This window comes from Sipha flava, unplaced genomic scaffold, assembly GCF_003268045.1.
Source record: "Sipha flava isolate LNK unplaced genomic scaffold, YSA_version1 3_pilon_pilon, whole genome shotgun sequence".
Taxonomy (NCBI): Eukaryota; Metazoa; Arthropoda; class Insecta; order Hemiptera; family Aphididae; genus Sipha; species Sipha flava.
Genome location: NW_020273108.1, coordinates 3955954 through 3980906, shown reverse-complemented (window position 1 = coordinate 3980906; position 24953 = coordinate 3955954). Strand labels below are relative to the sequence as shown.

General features: G+C 28.2%; 1 protein-coding gene across 2 annotated transcripts in view; it reads right to left on the bottom strand.

The window, feature by feature from the left end:
* Positions 1–823: 823 nt before the first annotated feature.
* Positions 824–24953, bottom strand: part of LOC112688654 (limbic system-associated membrane protein-like) — a 532509-nt gene continuing 508379 nt past the window's right edge. For both annotated transcript variants that reach the window (XM_025561958.1, XM_025561959.1), the window contains exons 7-12: positions 14825–14999; positions 9942–10117; positions 3742–3928; positions 2269–2298; positions 2080–2198; positions 824–1587 (exon numbers count right to left, since the gene is read on the bottom strand). In XM_025561958.1, coding sequence (XP_025417743.1) covers positions 2092–2198; positions 2269–2298; positions 3742–3928; positions 9942–10117; positions 14825–14999 — 675 coding nt within the window. In that variant the 3' untranslated portion in view covers positions 824–1587; positions 2080–2091. The remainder of the gene's footprint in view (positions 1588–2079; positions 2199–2268; positions 2299–3741; positions 3929–9941; positions 10118–14824; positions 15000–24953) is intronic.

The window sequence follows — 24953 nt, the reverse complement described above, 5'->3', positions numbered from 1 at the left end:
TATTGTTTCTTACATTATGTAGTATTATATTTATTCATTCATTTATTTATATACATTTGTATACATATATTGTACACATGAAATATATCTGTACAATAAAACGTGTGCATTTCAGTACGTGCAGCGACAGTCGAGTCGTTTAAGAAATATGAATTTTTGTAATGTTCCGTGGTAAAAAACCAAAAATGTATATTAAAAAAAAAACCCCATCCAATAGCGAATAGCGTTTTAATACTCGCTTGCTTGATATAATTTTATGTGGTAGGAAACATTTTTTTTTTGTAATTTTATCTTTTATTAATTACGACCGACATTAGGGAAATTCGTAATGGTAATTCAATAGGATATTCGATTTTAAAACCGTAAGTGGATCTATATAACATTGTTTATGTATGGGGTACGTTTGGATGTTTTTCGTTGTTATCACCCGGTCGATTCGTATAACAATATAATAATATATTGTTACGAAGACAAGACTGCCGCCGACAGGATTCGTTACACACATTCCCAGAATCGCCATTCGAGAGTATAATCAAGATTTAATGTTGTTCGCTGATAACATGATATTATTTTATCGCGTTGATAATTAAATTAAATGGTATTTTACTAAACGGCTGTACGGAGTGTATAAAATATATTATTATAATACCTCGTCGAGACACTACTAGAGGCGCACAGTCGTCGGTAACCAATGCGCGCAATGTCGTTATATTATTTCGAATTTATTTTAATCGCAATTTCCATCGTAAGCATTATGTTCTATCGTTCCACTATTCATGATGTTCTTTATTTATCGTACATTTTTCTCAACACTTGACAGTGCTTTCGTAGATAGCTGTTTTGCTGTACACAGCAATATTTTATGATCATTGGTTTTTTTTTTTCGTAGATCTTTGTTAAAATTTTCTCATGATAACGCTGGGTGAAGAGGATGGTACAAAGAATAGACAGTCTTAAGTGTTATTTTAGTTTCGTTGATCCGGGTACGAATGAAACGAAAACGGAATAGGAAAATGATGGGAAAAGTAAAACGAAAAGAGTGTTGGATTAACATTAGAATAAAAGATAAATAAATACGACGAATGTCAGTCGGTTAGGAATTACTGTGGTAGATCCGTTGAAGTCTGTACGGAATGTTTTAAAGAAATTATTCTACTATCTGGCTTTAAGCGAAGAATGCAGAACAGGAGGTCATTAATCAACCGGCAAAAGAGTAACGTATTGAACAACCCTCGATTGGTTGTTATAGGCTGTCTAGCGTAATGTAATGGGAACATTTAAAACTGAATGGTTCTCCGAATCACTTAAAAATGAAATGATAACTGAAATGTATTCAGAGTGTGTGGCAGACGTGACAAGATTATTGGATACCTTGAAGTAATTAGCGAACTTAGAAAGATGTCTAAACAGTACGACTTAACACATAGTTATTGACGATGGGAAGATTCGAAGTATGGAAAGTAAACAGAGAGATGAAGAAGTATATACGTGTTTGTTGAGGTTTTGATGTGTTGTGATGGATTTCCAGGTGTAGGGGTATCCGTGAAAATATTGACTAGAGGGTAGAGTAGGGCTGGAACTATGGAACTGAAATCAAACAAAAGAAGTATATTTTCATTAATATATTTTATTATATAGATTTTATATTTTATGTAATGAAAATAATTTTGTTTTTTTATTTTAAACTATAAACTATAGTAGTATACACAGAAAATGTAGGATGTTATTTTAAAAGAGAAATACTGAAGTTTAAATTATTGTTTTAAAAATCTCGGATATATTATTATTGTTTTCATAGACGATTTATAACAATAATTCACAATGTTTTTGTTGTTTAAAAGAGGGCTTAAGGAGCGTGAAAGTGATTTTAAATTACGCCAAAATCAGTTTTACTGTAAATATGTTGTTGTTTTTTAACTAGAAGAATATTTAAATAAATAATGGAACTAATCCATAGAAAATATGATGCAAATAAGCAAATTATAATAACTTTGACGGATTTCAACAAAAAAAATGTAACTATTTTTTTTTATATATTTACAAAAGTATAAATAAAATGTAAAAAATAAAAATATGTACATTATTTGGAATTTAAGCAAGGTAGTAGGTGATCACAGCCACAATGCAAAGCAACGGTATCTGGATCATCTTTGAAGCCTTGTTGATGGCGGTGATGCTCATGTCTCTCAATTCTGGATCTGTTTGAGAAACAAAAATTAAAATAAAAAATTTTATTAAGTAAAAGATTATTAATAAAAAGCAGCTTACCGGAAAGAACAGAATTTCCTGGGTGTGCTTCTATAAATAAATTAATCAACAATGTATTTAAATAACTTATGTAATGATTCATGTTCATGTTTTTTAAAAAAATGTACTTATTGAAATTAATGTATGTTAATATTAGTTAGTTTTTAATTTTTAATACCTAATTTATTTTCAATTTTTATAGCTCTTCAGATTTGAGTCACTATAATTGGCCATATTAATACATTTAATTATTTTTTAAGTTTAATAACTGTAAATACTGTGTTTGTAGAGCACGATACAAGCTAATAATATAAAAAAATAATAATTATAATAAGATTAAACAGAAAACAAATTACGTGTAAAAATTATAAAATTTAGTAGGTAATCAAATTATAATTTATCTATTTGCACTATTCATTGATATATTTATCTAACTAATTTATATTTTATTTTTATTATTTACATTATCTATTAGATTTTTAATAAAATGTGATAAATCAATTCAAATGTGTGTAAATAAAAATTATGCTGGTAAAGGAATATAAAGATAATAAAAAAGAATAATAAAGAGAGAGAGGGTGATTGGGAAAGATAAGTGAGAACGCTAAACCAAAGTACCTAAGTAATACAAATCAACATTGGTTTTCTTCAGTTTTTAAGAAATTATACAAATCTTGTCTGCAATTTTGTTTTGAACTTGGTGGATTAAATGGAAAAAATGTATTATGAAATCATTTATTTTGTGTTTGGAGAAGACTGAAAATATTGTTAATGACGCCGGACAAACGTGATAATAGTGATATTAGATCAAAGGGTCTTCTTAAAAATAGTTTATACACAAGTAGATGATAGTTATAAAAATGTTTAGTTTCTGAAAGTTGAAACTATCAGTCGGGATTTTTGAGAAAACAGTGCAATGATTTGATCTATGTTAGTAAATGCGGTGTTTATCGTGTTACAGTGAAACCTCGGTATCTCGAACTCCGGTATCTCGAAGTTTCTGTAGGTCGAATTTTTTTTTTGGTCCCTTACGACTTCGAGATACCGAGGTTTCACTGTATAACGTGACATACTATGGACATGGAATTGTAGCGATTGTTTCCCCCACTATTAGGCTTTTTTTAATGATAATTATATATAATTTTATTGACATAGGTATAAAGTATCACAGATATAATAGTAATAATAGTAATTATCAGTTGTGCAATAATGATTTATTTATTTGGAGGAGTGGGAGGCTGGTTATACATTTGAAAAAAATTAATTTTGGAAGGTGGTAGGTGGAGAGAATGGAATAAAGTTAACTATCAATTTTGGGGGAGGTCACATTACCCCTTGGTTGCGCCCCTGGTATATATTTATTCATCCTTCTTTAAACAAGCAAGTTTCCGATCTGCCTCTGATATACGGGTTTAGAATTCATTCATTACGACGTAAGACAAGATAAAAAAAGTAAAAAAATTGAACAACGTCGGATAACGTTAAATGTTTTACCGTTCTTTGTGCTGGTGGTGAAGAAGAAAGGTTGGGAGACTTCGCTCCAGCCATAGCGGTTTTTGGATTGAACGGTTGCCTCGTATCTAGTGCCTGAGTCCAAGCCTCGAATGGTCTCGGTTCTTCGCTTTTCCAATTGATCGGTGGATGCAGGGTTGATCAATATTTCGGTCCAATCGTCGTCCCACTGAAAATGATATTATTAAATAAGGCTATTTTATATACTCAATAAGGTTTGAAATGAAACTTGGGAATAATACCGATGTAATTATAATATAATTGTGAAGAATGTGTGACGAGCAACGCTACCGATTTCGCAAAAAAGTGAAACTCAGGTTGCAACCACAACAATGTAATACATATGCATGATGCTCAATGCTTAACATGGAGAGTGTAAAATAATTGAGTATCTTTTTATTGTTATGTTTTTCAAATAAATCAGTGAACCACTTTTATTTTTTCTAAATGAGACATTAAGGACGGTATCGCAATTAGGACTAAAGAAGTGCTTTAATTTCATTAAAATAGTGTATCTTTTAATTTTTTCTAAATCAAGTACTGATTATAATATATTGTATTTTATTTTCGAGAAATCAATATAAACTATGGTATGAAATTTTGAAATATATGAATATAATACAAATATTAATATTTATAAAATTAAAAATATTAATTTATAATATGTGAAATATAATTTATGAATCATGATAATTGTTTGTCATAATAATAAATATGGTGTCAGTTGATACTATGTAGTTGAGTTCCGTTTATTATGAAAAAAAAATTAATAAATGAAAAAAAAAAACAACAGATTGTAATTGGATGTAAAACTATCCTCAGAACTCGATAAAAAAAAAGAACTGCTGACAACATAAATAAATCAGATTCCCCAGAATTTGAATTATTTAACATTAATTAATTTCAATTACATACTCGTAACTACATGTTGTTATGATTGTAACAGATAAATGTACAATTGAAATGATATCAAAATGAAATTAAAATTTGAGTAGCATTATTTGATTTTATTTCAAAAAGCACAACTTTAAGTTTCCTTATAATTTGACGATGATAAAAATTTGCATAATCAGAAGTGTTCTCTTCAAACTTACGCCACTATGGCTAATGGATATAAAAGTAATTGCATAGTAGAGTAATTTTGTTGTAGTATTCTCTACGTTTTATGAAACACGGTTGTTTTAACCGAAAGCGAACCCCGTAAATTATTCGAATCGATATTAACATCTTAGTGAAAAAGAACATATTACGAGAAAAAACAAAATGTCTTTTAATACCAAATCATATTAATAGCTTGGGAACTAATAGTATTTATGATGCCACTACGTGCATTTATTGCGTGTATTTGGGTTCTGGTGAAGAATATGAATTAAATTTTTCGTCTTGTTTCACACAGAAAATACATTGTAAAATATACAATCCAGATGGATTTAAATATATATGTATTATATATACATGTGTATGTATATACAAAGCAAGATGTATTTGACCTTTGTGTAATATGATAGTGTGTGTGTGTTTTTTTTAACGAAAACCATTAAATATTTACAGTATAGTGCTACGTAGTAAAAATACAACCATACCAGCTCGTGATTTTTGAAGCTATACATTTTTGTATGTTATAATAACAACGCATAATATGATAATAAGGTTATTATTATATAATAATTTAAGTATACGGTATGGTTATTATTTCCAAGTGCGGAGTTTTACCCTTTCAACATGTACATGTATTTATAAGGTATCGATAACGTAAATATTAGTCTATAACTTACGATAATTATACAGGGGACACCGATAAAAAAAATAAAAAAAACTTTAGTCCAGTACATGCGACAATATTTTATATAAGTATACGCCTTCCAATATACGCCAGCAATAAATAATTCTACAATCCGTAATAAAAAAATATTATTTTTTCGTTGTTAACACTGTAAAATTTTGCATCGAAAGTAGCAAGAGAAACGAGTATTAATAGAGAAAAAAATAGAACAATATAGTCGACCTACGTCTTAACTTTTCCGTTGGTCATTCTCTTTGCACGATATATCTGTATCTTACATCGTTTTCATTTTACCTTAAAGGCGTCTGAAGCGATAAAAACGTGTCAAATTATTTACCGTATTGCAAATGATTTTATTGTGATACGGGTTGAATCATTCGATTTAATCTATTCTTGAATGCGTTTTTTAGTTTGAATGAATATTAAACTTAATAGAACAATGAAGACGGTAGAATATTGTGCTAGTAAATTATTAGTATTATTAGTATTGAATTATTAGTAATTTCGAGATAGTGCGAAGCTATAATCCTATCCTAATACATTATAATGAACATAAATAAATTATGTGTATAAATCACACAAATTCTAATCTTAATAATGTCTGAAAATAGCTAAAAACTACTTTTAAATAGCATATGTAGTATGATATAGAAATTGTGTGTATAGAATTTATCAATAGTATAAATAAAAATTACAACCTAATAACTTTGTGTATATTTCTGTGTCACATAACGTATATTGGTATATAATTATAGTTTATAGGAATTTATCATGTCGTTTTTGATCAAAACGAATAACACGTTCAATAATAACAGGTTCCATTCCTATCAAACTTTATTGTTGATAATATTTACGAGTAATTTTTCGCATGGCTCATTCGGACGTTTTGATCGACAGACGCTAAGATGTTGTATACGTAGTGTTGGTGCAAAAAGGGGTGTATTTAAATATTTTACGTCCTAAGCAGTGGCGTATTCATAGGGGGAGGGACCGAGGCTACCCCCGAAATAAAAAACACCTTAGACTTATTCTGAAAATTTGTCGCGAATTTATATTTATAAAATATGTTTATTTTTAAAAGAAAATATGTGGTACATTTTGAGTGACTTTAATAAAAAAATTGTTTATTACAATATAGTTTTTATATATTTTTAAAATTATAAATCATTAAAATATTGAGTTTCTTATTTCTCTGATGATGTAAAGACAGTCGAGAAGTATTATAGTGTTCAAGTAATTTTAATAGTGTGCTTCCCCCTTCCCGTTCCTCCAAAAATAAAATACATGATCGGCCCTCTTCGAAATGAGAACTTATATATGCCACTGGTCCTGAGACAACATTTTCTGGTAGTTCTTCCACCTGTCTCGATAAATTACTTCTTTCAGTTAATTTTCATAATCATTACGGCTACAATTATACTTAATGACTTAATGAGATTTGAGATACAAATAAATATATAAAAAAATTATAAATAAATATAATAAAAATATTAAATTTATATTAGATTATTAGAATATTAGATTTATTTGTCGATAAAAAAATTAGATAAATTATATCTATTATCTATATTAAGTACATATTCAATACATAATATAATATTTAATTTATGTACTCGTATAAGGACACAACACGTTGAATACTAAAATATTTAAACAATAAATATTAAATAGAGAAATATTTTTAGAGAAATATTAATAATAAGTGAAAGATAGTAAATGTAATACTTGTAGTACTATTATTTTAGATAAAGTCGCCGCTATCTCAGTTATCTGTTTTCGTGTGTCATAGAAATCAATGAACTTTCAAAATTCAACCTATTTGAACTGATACTTGTGTAATTATATGTTATGTTTATTTCAAAATTGTTTTTAATAACTATTTTCCAAATAAAATTTCATGTTCATTGGAATTTTCTGTCTGGTTTATTCACTTCGATCATCTCCTAAATACGCCACTAGATGCAGACAAACGTTTTAACTCGACGAGGTCAGATGTACAATAATAGTTTGTAATGAAGGACACTTGGACGGGGAAACGGAAATAATGTATCGGAGCAATCGACTGATATTTCAGTGTTAAAGACGTAAAATAATTTATATATCAGCACGTTATATTGCACAGTGAGAGTCGTTGTTGTGTGCAAATGTCTTTATCGTTCCAGTGGATTTTTATGAGACTTCGATGGCGCCTGTAAACATTACATTTCAATAGGTCCGCACCTCCGTCGCCACACTTGGACCATTCGTCTTTTTATAGTCTACTAACATATATATATGGTAATATACAGTATATATGCACGTGAATATATATATTATACATGTATTTATAGCAAGGGTGATAGAGCGATCGCTTGACGAAAAAAAAAAAGAAAAAATTAAAAAAAAAGGGGATTCTCTTTTTAAACTCTCTGTCTGCGCGTTTGTATAATACGTTTGGATTTTACCCTGGCATACAAAATACGTGAGGTCGTGGACGTTATATCTGGTTATACGTGCGGGTATCTATCCGAGGATATTATAATGTATAGTCATGGAAATGAATAAATTATATAATACTTAGTGTTTAGCTTAAAAAATGTAACGGTTCAATTAACAGCGCTCGCCCATTATAAGAACGGCTGTTGGCGGTGGAGGGAATAAAATCAGAGGGCGTTAATTTTGAATTGCCCAAAACGTCATAAAACGTAAAAGCCGGGTGCAAGGATTTGCAATTTTGAAATCGGTTTATAGCTACGTCTACATTTATGGCTTCCGTGATAATACGAGTTCATAAATTTGTCAGTCAGAATACTCCCCCAATTAATACTGCTATGTGAGTAACATATTTTTCGCATTTTATTAGGGCCATTTGCCAGTAAAGTCTTCGGGGACCGATACAGACAGTCGGAACACATATATGTTTTTCGGTGCTTATATTAATCGGAATTAATGCGGATAGTAATAATGGTGTAATAATTTTGAACAGTGATACGCGACGAGGTTTTTTTTTTTCGGAGAACCGTTTTAATATATATTGTGTCCAAATATTAGTGTCCAGGTAATATATAAAACAAATGTGATACCGGGCGATGTGACGATCCCTAGTTTTCTTTGTTGTCAATCGTCGTTATTATCAATCACCAAACACGTTGAAATTTGGTCATTGAATACTACGAAAGCGAATTTGAATTTTGATTTTAAGTAGAGCTATGTTATATGTTGGACTTTATTGCATTTTAGTCATCTTGCCATTGTGTGTTTTTCGAAAACAACTATTAGATGATGTAAAAAAATTGCATCACTAAAAGTACTTACTGTTATAACAATATGCTTATATTTTAATCATTGGTGTATGAACAAGGCATTTTTATACGGAGAAAAGTAGAATTTATTTTTTTACCAAAAATGTAGGCATTTACGAGTATGTTAAACGTCTTAAAATGCCTTATGCTGTTCAAATAAAAACATTGGATTCATTATTAAGCTATACTGCCGAAATAATTATAAATTTAATTTCTTAGAATTATACGGTTAACAATAATTGACAAAACGCTTGTTAGAACTGTCTAAAAAATGTAGCATGTTGTTGTATAATACTTTATGTAGAATTTGTACCAATGTTTTATAATATCGGGGAAAAATATTTTTCAACTAAATATGTCAAATAAAATATGTTAAATGATTTTATTTTATGTCAGTTATTTTTATTTAAGATATTTCGATTTGTTCATCATTAAACCGGCGATCGATTTGAAATTGATTTAATCGAGGAACGATTTCTGACTAACTACGATGCACTAATTTGTTTGCGGTTCTCTCGCACGGAAGTGGACAATTATGAATCCAGCATTTGTTCGTAAACTAATTAACGGAGCGTAGTAATAATTGTCCACCACGAATATTTGGCTAGAATTAACTTTAAGGTCGCTTCAATCAGTTCAGAGACTAATCCTTATTTCTTATTGTCTCTTCGTGCGGCAAAACATTTATATCAAATTAAACAGCGTTTGACGGTAGTTCGGGGCTACCAAGCTGCAATTAACGCATTGATTTTGCAGATTTCGCAGTTGAGTATTTTAACGTAAATAATTGTTATGATTTCATACTAGTAGTTTCTATATTATTTATATACAGTACGGAGGTGGGGGGGGAGTTAAAAACAACCAGCTTGTAATCTTGGAAGCTGATATTAGACTAATATTTTGATGGAAAATTCCGTTGTGAAGAGGTTTTGCAATATTAGTTATTAAATGTGCTAAATTTCTTATTTTAAAGTCCTATCGATGATAAATTCAAATGGATATTATTAAATAACCAAAATAATGGATGATCAAAAGAACTGGGCCGAAGGAGTCTGTTAATATATTTTTGCATTATAGTTATTTGAGTAACCAATTAAGATGATATTATTGTTACTTACTCTTCTCATGGGACGTTTGTACTGGATTTCTTGGTTGCTCTTATTTGTCCTATCTTGCCGGTATAGTAATTTGTATTCTAAAATTGGGCTATAACTTTTTACTGTCCATAACATTTCGTATGAATTTTTTGAACGGCCTTGTTTTGAACTGGTAATGACTGCAACGTCTGGTCTTCCTGTAAATAAAAGAAAAAAAATTGTTATAATTTATCCTAATATTAAGTACTATTATATTTTTAATATTAAAATTGTTATTAATATATGTAATTTTTAGGTTTAATAGTAATATTTGAACTGAATTACTCAGTTGGTAAGAATGTGATTAGGGAGCATTCACGTATTACGTCAGCAAATTAGAAGAGTTCGAGAAGTCTGAAATTATGAAAGTATTCTTACGTCGGAGGGCTAAATTTTAAATCTGGTGTAAAAAAAAATATTCATCAAAAATCGAATTAACATTTGAAAAAAGTAAAAGCTGATGAATTATCGACAGCATGGAAGACGTGTCATATAATAATTTGGCAATATATATATATATATATATATATATAAATATATATGGGTGAAATTAGATTTGCTTAAAAATATATGTGTTGAACATGTAAAGTGATTTCAGATGGCCAAATATCGTTTTGAAAAGTCTCAAAATTTTTCAGTGTTACTCATTGTTTTTCACATCAGTTGATTGTGTTGTTAGTATCATCTAATGAGAACTGTGGAAAATAAGACGTAATTACGTTAAAAATAAATAACAATTGCTACATAAAAACATCAAGTCACTTTTTTAAAAATGAAAATGTACACGTAGTATATTTTGAACTTATTTACACTTCGTTTATGTATTTTTAGTGTATCTCTTATTTCAGTTTGAATGTTTCATTACAGACTACAGAAATTTACAATTACCAATATGTGACTCATTTGAACATCGTTGATTAAAATTTTATTGAAAAAGTGCGTGCTCATTTATTTATAATTTTAAAACGAAAATACAAAACATAATTGGGTAAGGCAAGTAATATATGAGGCTTATGGTAATATTTTAGTTTTTATTTAAATATATAAATATGAAAATGAAAAAATAAATCATTAAGACTAAACAAAAGTAAAATGGTTGAATTATTAAAATAACATTAGACCGTTAGTGTTTAAAATATTATTTCAATTTATATTTAAAAAAATGGGCATCCTTTCAGAAGGGGAATATCTCCTTTTAGTTTTCCCGTACATATTATAATGTATTTATTATTAAAATACCTTTCATTTTAGTACTGAAATAACGTTATAATATTGATAAATAAATAAAAAGAATTCATATTCATTTGCTGAAGTTTTTTATACTTGAATTTCCATGAATTCGGCAAAATAAGCTATCATATACTACGAAGGGTTTTCTAGGTCTTAGTTTTTTCACGAAAAAAATATTATCAAATAGAAGTCACCAAAATTTTAATAAAAGGACATGCCAGTCGCAGAACTGCAGTCAGATAATCCGTTTACGTACATACGTTTTTAGAGTATGTTAATTTTTGGAAAGAGTATGGCTTATAATTCAATGCATGCGTAATTGAAGTATTAAAAATGAATCATTTGACGGCGGGATACGTGTTATCCCCAGGTTATTGATATTCACATGTGTAGATAAAGGATTTCGATTTTGTTTGAACCATTAGCAATTCTCGTTTTATAATGAAATCTTACAATCGATGATTATTAATTTGCATGAAAGAACGTTTTACTTTAAAACGGTCGTTCTAAAGGAGATTTGGATATGCGCTTTTCATTAACACAATAGCGGAGAAGAGTTTTATTTTGAAGGGAAAATAATACATGCAGTTACAACATTTATACGCTTTCTCGTCTTAAAATTGCAATTATAATTAATCAAAATATTTATACATATATTTGATGTAATTCTTTGAAATATATATATTCAATTTAATGTGATTTCTATGAATGTATTATATAATTAATATATTATAATTATTATATTATATAATATAACATTTGTTATTATTATTGTACAACAGAGATTTTGAATCCTGTTATATTAATTTTTTAATCATTACTACCGAAGGATTATATAAAAACTATATACAATTTAATTCATTTTTAACAATCATATTACTATTTCCCAACAAATTATTTTTTTGTTATCAATTAGACAACTGTTACCTTGTATGTATAGTACACAGGTCGATTCAAATCGTGTCTAACATTTAAAATTTGTATGTATACGACATAATTGACTTAACGAAAACATGAAAGTTTATATTAATTACAAAATATAATTGACGGCTTTAGAATACCTAGATTAACAAAAGAAAAATTACAAATAAAATGTTTGTTATGGATATCAGAGACGTCATTTCAATATTTGCAAAGGTAAGGAATAATAATAAACAGTTCAATAAGAATAAAATGATTAATGTTGTTAAATAAGTTCCCCGCTAAATCATCAAAATATATCTGAATACTGTTAAATAATTTATATTAAGCAAACTACATCCACTTTTGTTACCATATGCTATTATATATATATATATATATAATCCTCATTCAAGTTGGAAATACTGTAGCTGTACTCAAATCGGCGCCATTTTATAAAATAGCATCGTAACTCCGCAAACAATATTTTTAAAATTATAATAATTAGCAAGAAAAAATTGCATGTCATAAAATTATAAATAATATAAACATTTTATATATTCATACCTGTTTATATTATTTTCATTATATAATTCTATATTTTTTATTTATAAATTCAAAATTATTTTATTGTTCACTTCTAATTATTCACCATTTATTTTTATTAACAGTCGAATCATGTGATTTATTTTCGCAGCGAGTTTTAAGGTTCATATGCAAAGGATAATCCCACCCGCAACAGTATCAATGTTTTTACTAAAACTAGTTTAGGCTTAGACTAAAATTTTCTTTGGGACATTAAATAAAAACAATAGCCATATACATGCATAATATGTGAACTTAAATATCAAATAATAAAAGCGTATAATATAAGTCATTTGATAATATCAATGAATAACTGCTATTTTTCATGTTTGTAAAAATGTTGAGTGTTTCATCTAAATGTAATCTAAAGCTTTCTATAGCAATAATAAATAAATTGTTTAGATGAGCATCACACATAGTTAGTCTTAAACATGATTTTATTTGTTTAATATAAAAATAAAAAACGTTCATTAGATATAGTGAAAACAGGTAAAGTCATAAGGATAATGATTGTTTTTATTGTTTTAGAGTAAATTTAAGACGATTGAAGTAGTATTTTAGAAATAGAAAAAATATCATGAGAACCATCATCATTGTTATTATTTAAAACACCTGCGAGCATTTTTTTAGAACAATGAAATTCAGATTTCAATTTGATTTTATTAATATTAAAGTGACTGTAATATTATAAAAAATCATCAAGAAATGGGTAGTTGAAATTAAAAAGTTTAGGGCTAGAGGAAAGAACAACGTTGATTGTTATTTGTATCATTGAAGCGATTTTTAGTTCATTCACAAAACAAGAAAAAAAAACAATTATTTTACAAGCAATTTCAAAATTCGAAGATTTAGGTATTTTTACACACCACTCTATTAACTACTGAAAAAAAATATGTTTTAACTCTGAATAATTTGTCTTGACCAATTGTTGTTTCCATATAAAAAGCTAGTAGATTTTTATTCTGACTAATCTTTCTTTGATTTATTTTTTCTTTACATTGATTACAGTTAATATTTTTATTATTACTTAATAATTTTCATGTATTTTTGTAATCATCTTATATGTTATAGTAGATTACTGATAAGAAATTAAGACCGATTTCATTCATCAACTCATAATGATTTGTATGTATTGTATTGTAATGTTACATTACGGTCCTTAATGTGAACCCGGCAGCTGGTCCAAAGTTACTTTAAAATCTGAGGTTGGGCAAATGCATATTCTTCCCCCCCCACAAATGACGTCCCTGACGGGTATTAAAACAAGCTGCTTGTTCACAATGATACATCGGTAGAGTATTGTTTTGAATTTTATCCATTACATTGTCATTTGTATATGCACTTTAAGCCGACACGTTGCATGTTTGAAAAAAGACGATTTCTCTTCGCTAGAAAATGTTGACAACGTAATCAACTTATTTTTAGTCTAAAACTAATTAAAATGTATATAAAACCCAAGGTCCGTTGTCAAAAGCCATTTTCCCCAACATTATCTTGCATAAATTATATTGGCATTACGGTATACCAATTTAATTACTCACATAGACCCACAATTATAGTTAAACTATTGTTGTATTGTGATGTTTCCCCTGTAATTCTATTTTATCGAGTTTTACTTCATGAATATATTACACGTGGTCATACGCGAAATAATTAGACTGAAAGATTCACCAATCGTTGATTTTAAATTAAAAAGAGATGTGGGCAATTATTTTTTAAGAAGTAAAGTATGTCATGAATACAGATTTGAATACATAAATTTTCTTGTGAAAAAAGCAACAATGAATAAAAATATTATTTGAAAAAAGCCATTTTATAAGTAGAAAAATTAAAAATAAAACGAAATACAACATAATATTATGTATTCAGACAGTCAAGGCAGTTATTTAAATAAGTTCATTATTTAAGCAGCTATTTTATTTTTATTCAATTAAAAAATTAATTAAAATTTTTTAAGACTATTTTATTATAGAATAAAATCAATAGGTACATTTCCTTCAATATTAGACTGAATTAAATTTAAAACTGTTAAGATTTTTTTTTATAACTATAATCTAATATTTTGGTTGCAAAATATTAAAATATAATAAATAAAAATAAAAATAATAAATACGAATTCATTATTATATATTAATTTAAATTTTGTTTACCAGTCACTTCGATGAATCGTTTGCTTTTGCCAAGTCCATTATCAGCCACACAGGAGTAATTTCCAAAATCAGTTTTCTGCACTTTTCTCAGGCCTAACGTGTATCGGTTACCTCTGACATCAGTGATTCGCCATTCAGTCATATCCAGCTGTAACGTGTCTCTGTACCACAAGACCTGTAAAACGAAATATACACCGTAAATATCAACATAATTGTAACTTGTAACATTCTCTTTCGCATGCTTGATGAATCGTTGTTGTGTGTACGTTTCCTCTATCAGGGTCATTTTTAGTATTATTGTTTCAATTACATAACATAACCAATTTATTTTAAATAAATGATAGAGCAATTAAATAGTATTGAATAGAAAATTGATCTACTACTTAAGAAATCGTCTTGTCAAAATATTGTTAGGTTAGGTGTATTCGACACAAGAAGTGAAATTGGTATTGCCCCGTTAACAGAATGCTAGGGGAATTTTTTTCATTTTTTCGTAAATATGAGTTTTAATAATTGTAAAGTTGTACATGAATATAAGTTTAGTAACTAAACTGGGATTTTAAGTTTGAATGTTGATATTTTTAACACAAAAGTGCGTTTCAAAGAGATTTTAGTGCATGAGCTGGAACCCGATTGAGCATGGTTGCAATTAAACAATAGGAAAAAAAACCCAAAAACCACACGATTGAGCATGAAAATAGGTGTAACGTTGTCATTTTAGTACCGTAGAATATTTCAATAATTTACCATTTTTTTCTTATCCCAATAAACATTTATTTGAAAGTTCCGATATTAGCTAACTTTTTGCTTTTCTTGGATAAAATAATTTTTATTTCATTATTTTCCATTTAAATTTGCAAAATATACGTTCAATTAGGAATATAACACGAGAACATGAGACAACAGAACAGACTGGATATTATTTATAGCATAGGTATATACAATAACAGTGGCTGTAGATAAAACTCTGGTTTCCTATCTATCAAAGTTATTTTAAATTTCCGTAGTACTCATCAATCGATAGAGAAATTTTTTTTTGACTAATAGTTAGTTTCCTATTAATAATCTACATACAATACATATCAGTAAAAATCTGACAACGTTGTACACAATATTATTTTTTTTTACCGTGCTCAATCGGGTCGTTAAAAAGGTCGGCCGATAACGACCTTGCTCAATCGGGTATCATGGAGTGCATCATTTCATAGCTTTAATAATAAAAATAATGTGTGAGACATCACACTGCTTACACATTATCATAATAACATAAATAATATTTTATTACTGTCGTACAACTATGAGATTTCAATAATCGATAAACAAAGAATATTCTATTCTTGTTATTCTAAGTTTCATTTTTCGGCGTTAAAACGCTGCGTTTTTAAAACACGGATGTGTGTAACCTATTTTATCGTCTGATTATTTCCAGTTATACATTATATGATCAGTGGCGTATTTTCAAGGGGGGAGTGGTTGTTTCCGTGTCTTAACCTTCCCAAAAGAAGAAAAAAATTCAAAATTCATAAACTACTTGCTGCAGAGGTACCGAGAAAGAGAATATTAATTTATATATTGTTGTTGTAATTAACTCTTTATTAGTATTTATAATAATATTAGACTAATATAACTAATAATTTATAGCCTAAATGAATTTTTATAATGCTGTAAAATCAATTATTTTTTAAAAATGTTGAGCCTCCCCACAAAAAAATTGAAAATACCCTACTGATCATGGTTATTTTAAAACATCAAAAATACATTTATTATTATATTTTAAATAGTTTAAAATGTTTTAATATTCATACATCATAGATTATTTTAGGGTAAAGTACATATTTATAATTATTTCATATCTATGATGTAAAATAATTAGTATAAAATCCTGTGAAAGTGTAACTGATTTTTTTATGTACTATCTACTGAAACTCCAGAACGCAATTTTAACCTTAAATAAATTTAGTATGCGGTTATAAAAAAAAAAGATTTGTGTATATTATAAACATTAAAATAATGAATACTGATAAACCTAATAAGTGGTGATTTAAAAATTATACAATACAATCAATGTAAGAGTATAATCTAAAAAAAAACAAAAAATGGTCTTGCATTAAGTGACAGTGATGAGTAAATTTTTTATTTGTTTAGTCCTCTCATTTTTCCTAAGTTATTCGTAGGATATATGGTTGAAAATTGTTATTGACTGTCATAATTGACGCCAATTAACACTACTAATATTTTATTATATTTTTTAAATAATTGAAATAGAATTTTTAAATAGAAATTTTCTTACATTAGTATAACACCAAAACGAATTTTTCATTTTTAAAAAATTGAAAATAAATCGAAACCCAAATGTTTGTTAATTTAAAAACGGAAATTAATATTTTTTTATTTTTTTTTTCTTATCGAAAATCAACCGAAATTTTATTTTTTAAGAAACGACATCGAAATCGGAACTGATTTTTTTTCTATGAATCGGAACCGGAGCCGTAAAATTCATCAAAGTTCCTGTCCTTGTTGTAAATCTACATGGACCTTTTCAACATTGACAAAAACGTTAATCAAGACACCGACCCGAAACCTATATAATGAACATTATTTTATAACTATCGAATTTTGCCACTCGTTTTAATTTGAGTTTTGTGTAACTATTCATCTAAGTAATTAATTCAAAACTTATTATTACGACGGTGAATTTAAATTTCTTAAAAGTTTTTTATCCTTACCGACAGAAAATCGAGTAAGAAAATTAATATTTAATAAGAATACCAATAATTATTTCACTATAGTCGAGTTCAGCTTGTTTGTATTTTTTAATAACTTTTTTTTTCGTTTTTCTTTCACTCATCTCCCTTATAACTGCAGTTTGCTTTTCAATAATTACATTTTTATCAAAGCTCCCATATCTACTTATTGTTATTTATTAATTTTTTCCCTACCTGCTTTCAAAATGCTGAACTCTTATACATGTTTATTCTCCTCTGCAATAGCTGCAGCTTATCGATATGTGTCCATATTTTATATACGTAAAATAAGTTATTGATCTCATACGGAGTAATGATTAATGAGCTACATTGTTAACTAAAGGAATATTTTGAAACTATACAAAACATAATAGTTTTAAAATTATATATTTTACGAGTTGTTAACTATTACACTATATTAAAATCAAGATATTAAATAGGTATTTACTGCTTTGCATATACATTAATAATTTTATAAACCTTTCATCGAGTTTTCTCTAACAGTGTCTAAAATTTTAAATCCAATTCCATTTTAGTTAAATTTGTTAATAACAATCAACGCAGTTTTAATTTTAGATTTGAAATATTTACATCGACATCATATAAGCAATGTTTGTTTAATTAACATTTAGATATTTAGAAGTTTAGAAAATATGTATTTTAAAATCGTTTTGGTTATACTTGACCGGAAATAAAAAAAAATTTAAATTCTATGAAAATAGTTAATACTTTTGTTTTTATAGTACTGCTGTGTTAATAATAGGATTATCACTAGTATTAGTATAATGATCGAAAATAAAGAGTAATAAGATTGTTTTTGTCATTGTCATTTTTAAAATTACCGGGATTTTTGCCTTATGCGCTTCCAAAATTGAAAACGGTTTTTATCCATCGCTGCAGGTACATTTAATCTTATATCTGTTTAAGTAATAGCAGTGGTCTTATATATTTGTTCAATTTTTATTTTCACGGTAAATTTGTCGGATATTTTATTTCTATTGCATTTCATCCAGCGTGAAACAACCCGAAGTAAATTCTGTCGTAAAAATATTATTAATACTAAGCTTAGATTACACTGTCTAGAGGGTTTTCTAAATTGATTGACGCAAACCGAACGATTGAAACATGTTGATTAATGGCCTCTCAATGCTCTCATACCACCGTGGTACGCGTATACTAGGCCAAATTAGTATATATATATATATATTTGTATCTTAATACGTATAATATAATAATATAACTGTCTGTTTTTGGACACTTTATTATAATATTATAATATACCTGTATAAATTATTTATTCATAGAAAAATAAAACACTTCAATACAACCACCACCATCGATTGTTATTTTATTAGTATATCCTGACCTATATCTTCTTAAAGGAAATAACCTCTAGTTTTTCCAATAACGTGTAAAAGTAAAAGTATCCTGATTGACGTGTAATGTATTTTTTTTAAAATATTGCGTATATAACATGTTAGCATGTTACTCATATTATTTAGATTGTAATGCGATATTGTTTTGCGTAAAATATATAGAATTTTTAAAAAAAAACAAGGTTATTTGGAAATATGTTTGATCGACAGATTTTACAAATAAAATTAGGTACATAGATTTTTTTCTCATACAGAAATACATTTAAAATTATGAATAAGTTTAAGAATAAGTTTTGGAGTAATGAGTAATGAGTTCAATGAATTATATAAATAATACACGAAGCGGAAGATTTATTTTGTTAGGTAATATGAAACACGTTTACATCCACGATCTTAAACGGTGATGTAAATTTAATAAATGAAGTTAATTAAAAAGAGTTTAAATACAAATACAAAACATAAAATAGATACTAAAATTAATATTCAATTGCAATATTAATGTTACACGATCAAAATTGTATTTTAAATTATTTCTAGCTTATAGCCGTAGTGTGATATAACTACTTCAATAAGTACTATATTATATTACATTATAATGTTTATGGTGCGTTTCTTATTTTTCAACTTATAAGTATTTTTCGTGTTGTGAAGCGTAAACAATACTAATCTTTGAAGTAAGTACATTACAGAAGAAAGTATAAATTAAATAATTTTGAGGTATGATAAAATAATGAAGTTAAATTTTAAACATTTAACTCCTTGATATTCTGCGTAAATACTCGGGATGACTTTTGGTTCTATGATGGTAACATTGCGAAAGGACAGCGAAGAATATATCGCGAACGAAAATTTTCAAGAATTATAAATTATAACTTTGCACTCCGTGTAAATAGCCAGTATGCGAGAAACAGTAGTTTTTAATGTTCGTTTTACAGAATAATATAAGTTTGGTATCAACTGTGCTCTGCTTATTATCCACTTTCTTACAAAATGATTTACCTCAGTGAAAGAATCCAAATGAAGAGCATATTAAAGGCGCCAACAGTCATTAGATTAAATATTTTTGTTTATTAATATTAATTTACATTATTGTATCTATAAGGCTACGCGTCAAACTACTTGTGTGTTATTATTTTTTACAAAATAATATAATTCAAATTAATTTATTATGTTGTTGTACTTAAAGTTCGAAATACAACTTAAAACGTTCTACAGTTAGAAATTCGATTAAAATGTTTATCATAGACATGCTTAGTTTATGCAATTTGAAACTGTCAAAGAGTAAAAATGAAAAAGTAAAATCAAGTTAACGAGATAATTGTTGTTAATACTAAAGTACAACTGGAGAAAATTGAAGTTGTGTTCCAGTCGAACTGAGAATCTTCAGCCGTCGAGGTTTGAGTTATTATGACTTGATGTTAACGTTATATGAAAACAAATTTACGAGTATCATGTAACAGGTATTACTATTATTATATGTAAAGGTTGTTAGGTAAAACTTTAATGTTTGGGTGTAGAATATTCGATCAAAATGTTGGTGATCAATTATTTATCTCATGACTTATAGAATTTGTAAATCTATAATAAATTATGTATGTATTCGAATTTGAATGATATTATACCACTGAACGACTCGGTGCTTACTATCGATATGGTTGTGAAGATAACAATACAGTAGGTATACGATCGAATCGAATGCTCAGATACCACGAGGAGTATTAAAAATAATTTATGCGATGTAACCTGATCCCATTGATCTTATGATATTCAGATACGTTATCTTATTTTTAAATATGACATGGACCTATCCACTAGTTGTAATTGTAATTGTTTACATTTAATTCGACCGAAAAAAATGCAACAGGTTTTCAAAAATAGAAAACTATTTATTATTTCTGTTGTAAATGTATTTTTATTAAATTTAATGCAAACGTCTACTAGCTGCGTCCAAGGAAGTGATATCAAATTTTAGCAATAGATTAGTGGTGTCTATATATTCTGAAATCAATGTTTATAATGTACGTGTGTGATCCAAAAACTCATCTTGGTTAATTACTAAAAATGACGATGTCGATATCTTATAAATGTTTAATATATACACACACGGGTACTTAATATTATTACTGGGATCTATATTTTAATGCTAGTGTGTTATTTCTCCTTAGCCGTACAACGCGTATCCCCTACATTACATAGGTGATAATCACGAGTGAAAAGACGTATATGACACCACTGACACCCCACATCATCAACGTGTCATAAATCAAAAACCTCGAAAAATGCTTTAAAAAATACCCAAAAGTGCCCTTAAAAATAACTTATACATTTTTATTTATTTAATGTTATGTCTTAGTAAATACCACATTTATAATTTACGAACAGTTTAAACATTTATAGTAAAAAAATAAAAATAAAATAAATATGAAAATTTAAAAAATTGTACGTTGTTATTGAAATTATCTATAGATTAATAAAATAAAATTTTTAAGTAGATATATATATATTACAACTAACAAAATTATGAATCAATTAAAAACACTTAAAAAATAAAATAATCTCTTTTTTGAAGTATCTGTTACAAAAAGTGAATATTATAATTGGAAAGCATTATCTAAGATAAAAAATATATACCCTTTGTATTGAACTCTAAGCCCTAATTATTACCCATAATAATGTGTGTTACGTGGTCGAATAAATCGACATCATAAGAAAATTCGGCGTGAGATATGTAGTATAATATTATAAAAAATTGAGTATGCATCTATAAAATATATCTTCGCGTGACGCGCTGAATCGAGTGGAATATACATATATATACAGCGTACATATAAAAATGCTATGAAACTTTTTATAAATTATACCGACCAATTGTTGAGAGGCAAGCAGCGGATAATTTGGTCTCACAGGAATTCGGAGCTATAATAAATTACAAATTTAAATCGGCTCGACATTGGTTTGGATGTGTGTACAGGAGAAGGAACGATCGAAGGAAAGGTTGCGGTGAAAGAAATAAGGTTTTTTCCGTATTACCCCTTGTACGACTATATGCATGTGAATATACAGGCATACACGCACACACGCGCAAGCACTTGAACGTACTGCAGTGGATGGAGAAAGATCGAAGGAAAAGACCCGAAACACAACCACAAACGCAAGTAGATGAATATATGTATGTAAGCGAATTTTATATTTTGACGAGATGAAATATACATATGCGAGTTTTTACACAAAGCTCAAATATGCGGCTAATATTAAAGGTAGATGAAGCTTAAAAATGAAAAAAAAAAGAGAGATAGAGAGGTAGAAGTTATCCGATGCGAAAAAATAATAAAAAGAATGAGATCCATATAAACATATATTTTTTTTTTCCAAAACAACAAAAAGCGAGTGGAGGTTCTCGAAATTTCCATTCACCAAATTCGGTTCGTTTATTTGGGCAACAAAAAGCCTTTTGCTGCAGTGTACCGAGAGTGCCTGTTTCATATTTATAATGTATAAACACTTCGACTATCCTCCGTAGGATCATTTAATGTGCCCATCCGTTTTTAATAAAAATCATTTTGTTTCCCGATATTATAATTTACGGATCCCATTAGCTGGATACCATGTATTCGATCGATGCTCAAGTTTTTCCCAGTAACTTAATCATAAATATATGCAATATGATCAATAATAGTTTATGTTTTATTAGTTTCAAACACCTTGAACTATAATAATGTATGGAACACGATTTTATAAATAATTGTTATTTATCGTCGATCGCACAACATTTTGATAAGTTATTGAAAAATGCACTTTGCGTGTTCAATAAGGCCGAAAAACAAAAAGAATATATTTTTTTTTACCATCGGAAAATCGATCAAACTCGTATTTTCATTTTAATTTGGGTTTTTAATAAACACTACAGTTCATTTATATGTTTATTTTGAATTGTGAATTGAAAAAAAATATGAAATAATTTTAATTTCATAACTAATAATGTTTCATTCCATTGATCGTCTAAGGTTAGGTTGGTAACTTTGTGACTGAACGTTTTTGGACAAATGTATTTTCTATTTTTATATGAGACTACTATGCGATTAATATTATAGTAGTATTCAATACCAATAATCTGATTGAAAAACATATAACTGAAATGCGATCCATTGATTTTAAACCTATTAAACTCCAATAATTAGAGGGGCTTAAGCCATTATTTGACAAATTTTGAATTAATTTATAATTATAAGATAATGTATAATATAATTTTATATTAATTATACTATATTATACTATTACTAACTGATCCAACAGACATCGTCCTGTCTTAATCATGATTATTGAATTGGAATTGGTATAATAAATAAAAAGAATATTTCATAAAAAGTGTTTATTATTCTAATACTTTATAGTATACAACATTCTTAGTTTTTTTTTCTTGCGCATATATAAATAGTTTTGTTGTTATTCCAACACGAGAACAGGCGACATGTGAAAAACATGGATTTTCAAGATTGATGCTTAGCGACTGCCCTTGAGATTTATTTATCGACATTGCAAATGCTAGCCGCACTGGAAATTGTAACCGTTTAAAGTCGAATGGCATGTCGTTCGGAATCAAAGGAGTCCATGGACTCAAAACGTCTTCGCCTTTGTACTTCCCTTTTAAAATTGTGGCTTCGATGACGTTCATTAATTTCATCACCGCAAGTCGGATGCCATTACAATGACGTGGCTGGTTTATATTCCGCAAAACATAATGATTACCGATCTGATTTTTAATTGCAGATTATAAGGTGGTAATTCAGGCAATTCCAGCAAATTTAAAAACTCTGTTGGATAGTTGACATCATCTTGGTTAGTAATGGAATCAATCGATTTGTTTAATTATTAATTAATTAAATCATTAATTCACCAGCTTATCTTATCTTGAATCTAAAAATTAAATTAGTTGACAACGTTTTTTGCAGTCAATATAATTCTTTCGCTCAACCATACATAATCTTTGTAATTCTGACCAATGTTTGGAAAAACCTCGATAAATTCGGTTTAAGTTTTAGTATAGTGACAAAAATTGGTAGGAAATATGATGTATCCAGACGATGAGTCAACAGGTATTTTGCCGTTAGCAATATCGAGCAATTGTTTGGAAAAAAATTTTCCAAATTGTCGAATTGCATGTTCATATTTAATTTGAGCGTTTTAATGTCTTTCTATAAAATGAATGACTTTAAACATGCGTTAAGTTCGTCGGCTGACGGTTGAATATGGTATTACTGGTAGTGATTGGCGAAAATCACTTGCCAATAAAATCATTGCACAATTTCGTAAATCTTGCGACGTATGATCTATGCTTCCAAAGATTTTTTGTGTGCCATTGTGCTCTTATCCCAAACTATTATTTGGCTTTGCTTCAACACTTTGGCCATCGCAGAATTCTTTGAAATGTTGCGAGTTGGTGTTTAATTTATTTGCATGTTCAACGACAACTTGAGCGCAGAATGAGTTGATCAACCACATTCTAACAACGTAGCTGCAATACCTGATGAAGCAAGTGCATGTGCGATATCATTTTGCGATCGAATCGTTGCCAAAATCAATAATATTAAAAACATTTTCCCAGTCCCACAGAAAGCAGCTAAGAAAAAAAACTCGCCACTTCCATCGTTCAGTACTTTTATTAGCGTATCGTAGGAATATTTTTGTTGCTCATTTAGAAAGGGAACGTTTCTTAGAACAGTTTCTTTTAATGCCTCGGAAACATGTTGGGTTTTACGTCTCAACTTTTGATTAAATACGTCGTCCATTGGTGATTGGGAGTTGTTATTTCTAATTGTATTAATCCTTTTTTTGGTAAGCATCAAGCGCATGTTTTAAATTAAAATGAATGCTTCATTGTAAATTTCTTAATTAGTTTGCAAATTTGCATTTGATGTTATAAGACGCTTCTGATGTAAAATGTCTTCGGTCATGTGATCCTTATATTTATTCCATAAATCAATTAATGTTGATGGGAATGTTCATATTTGT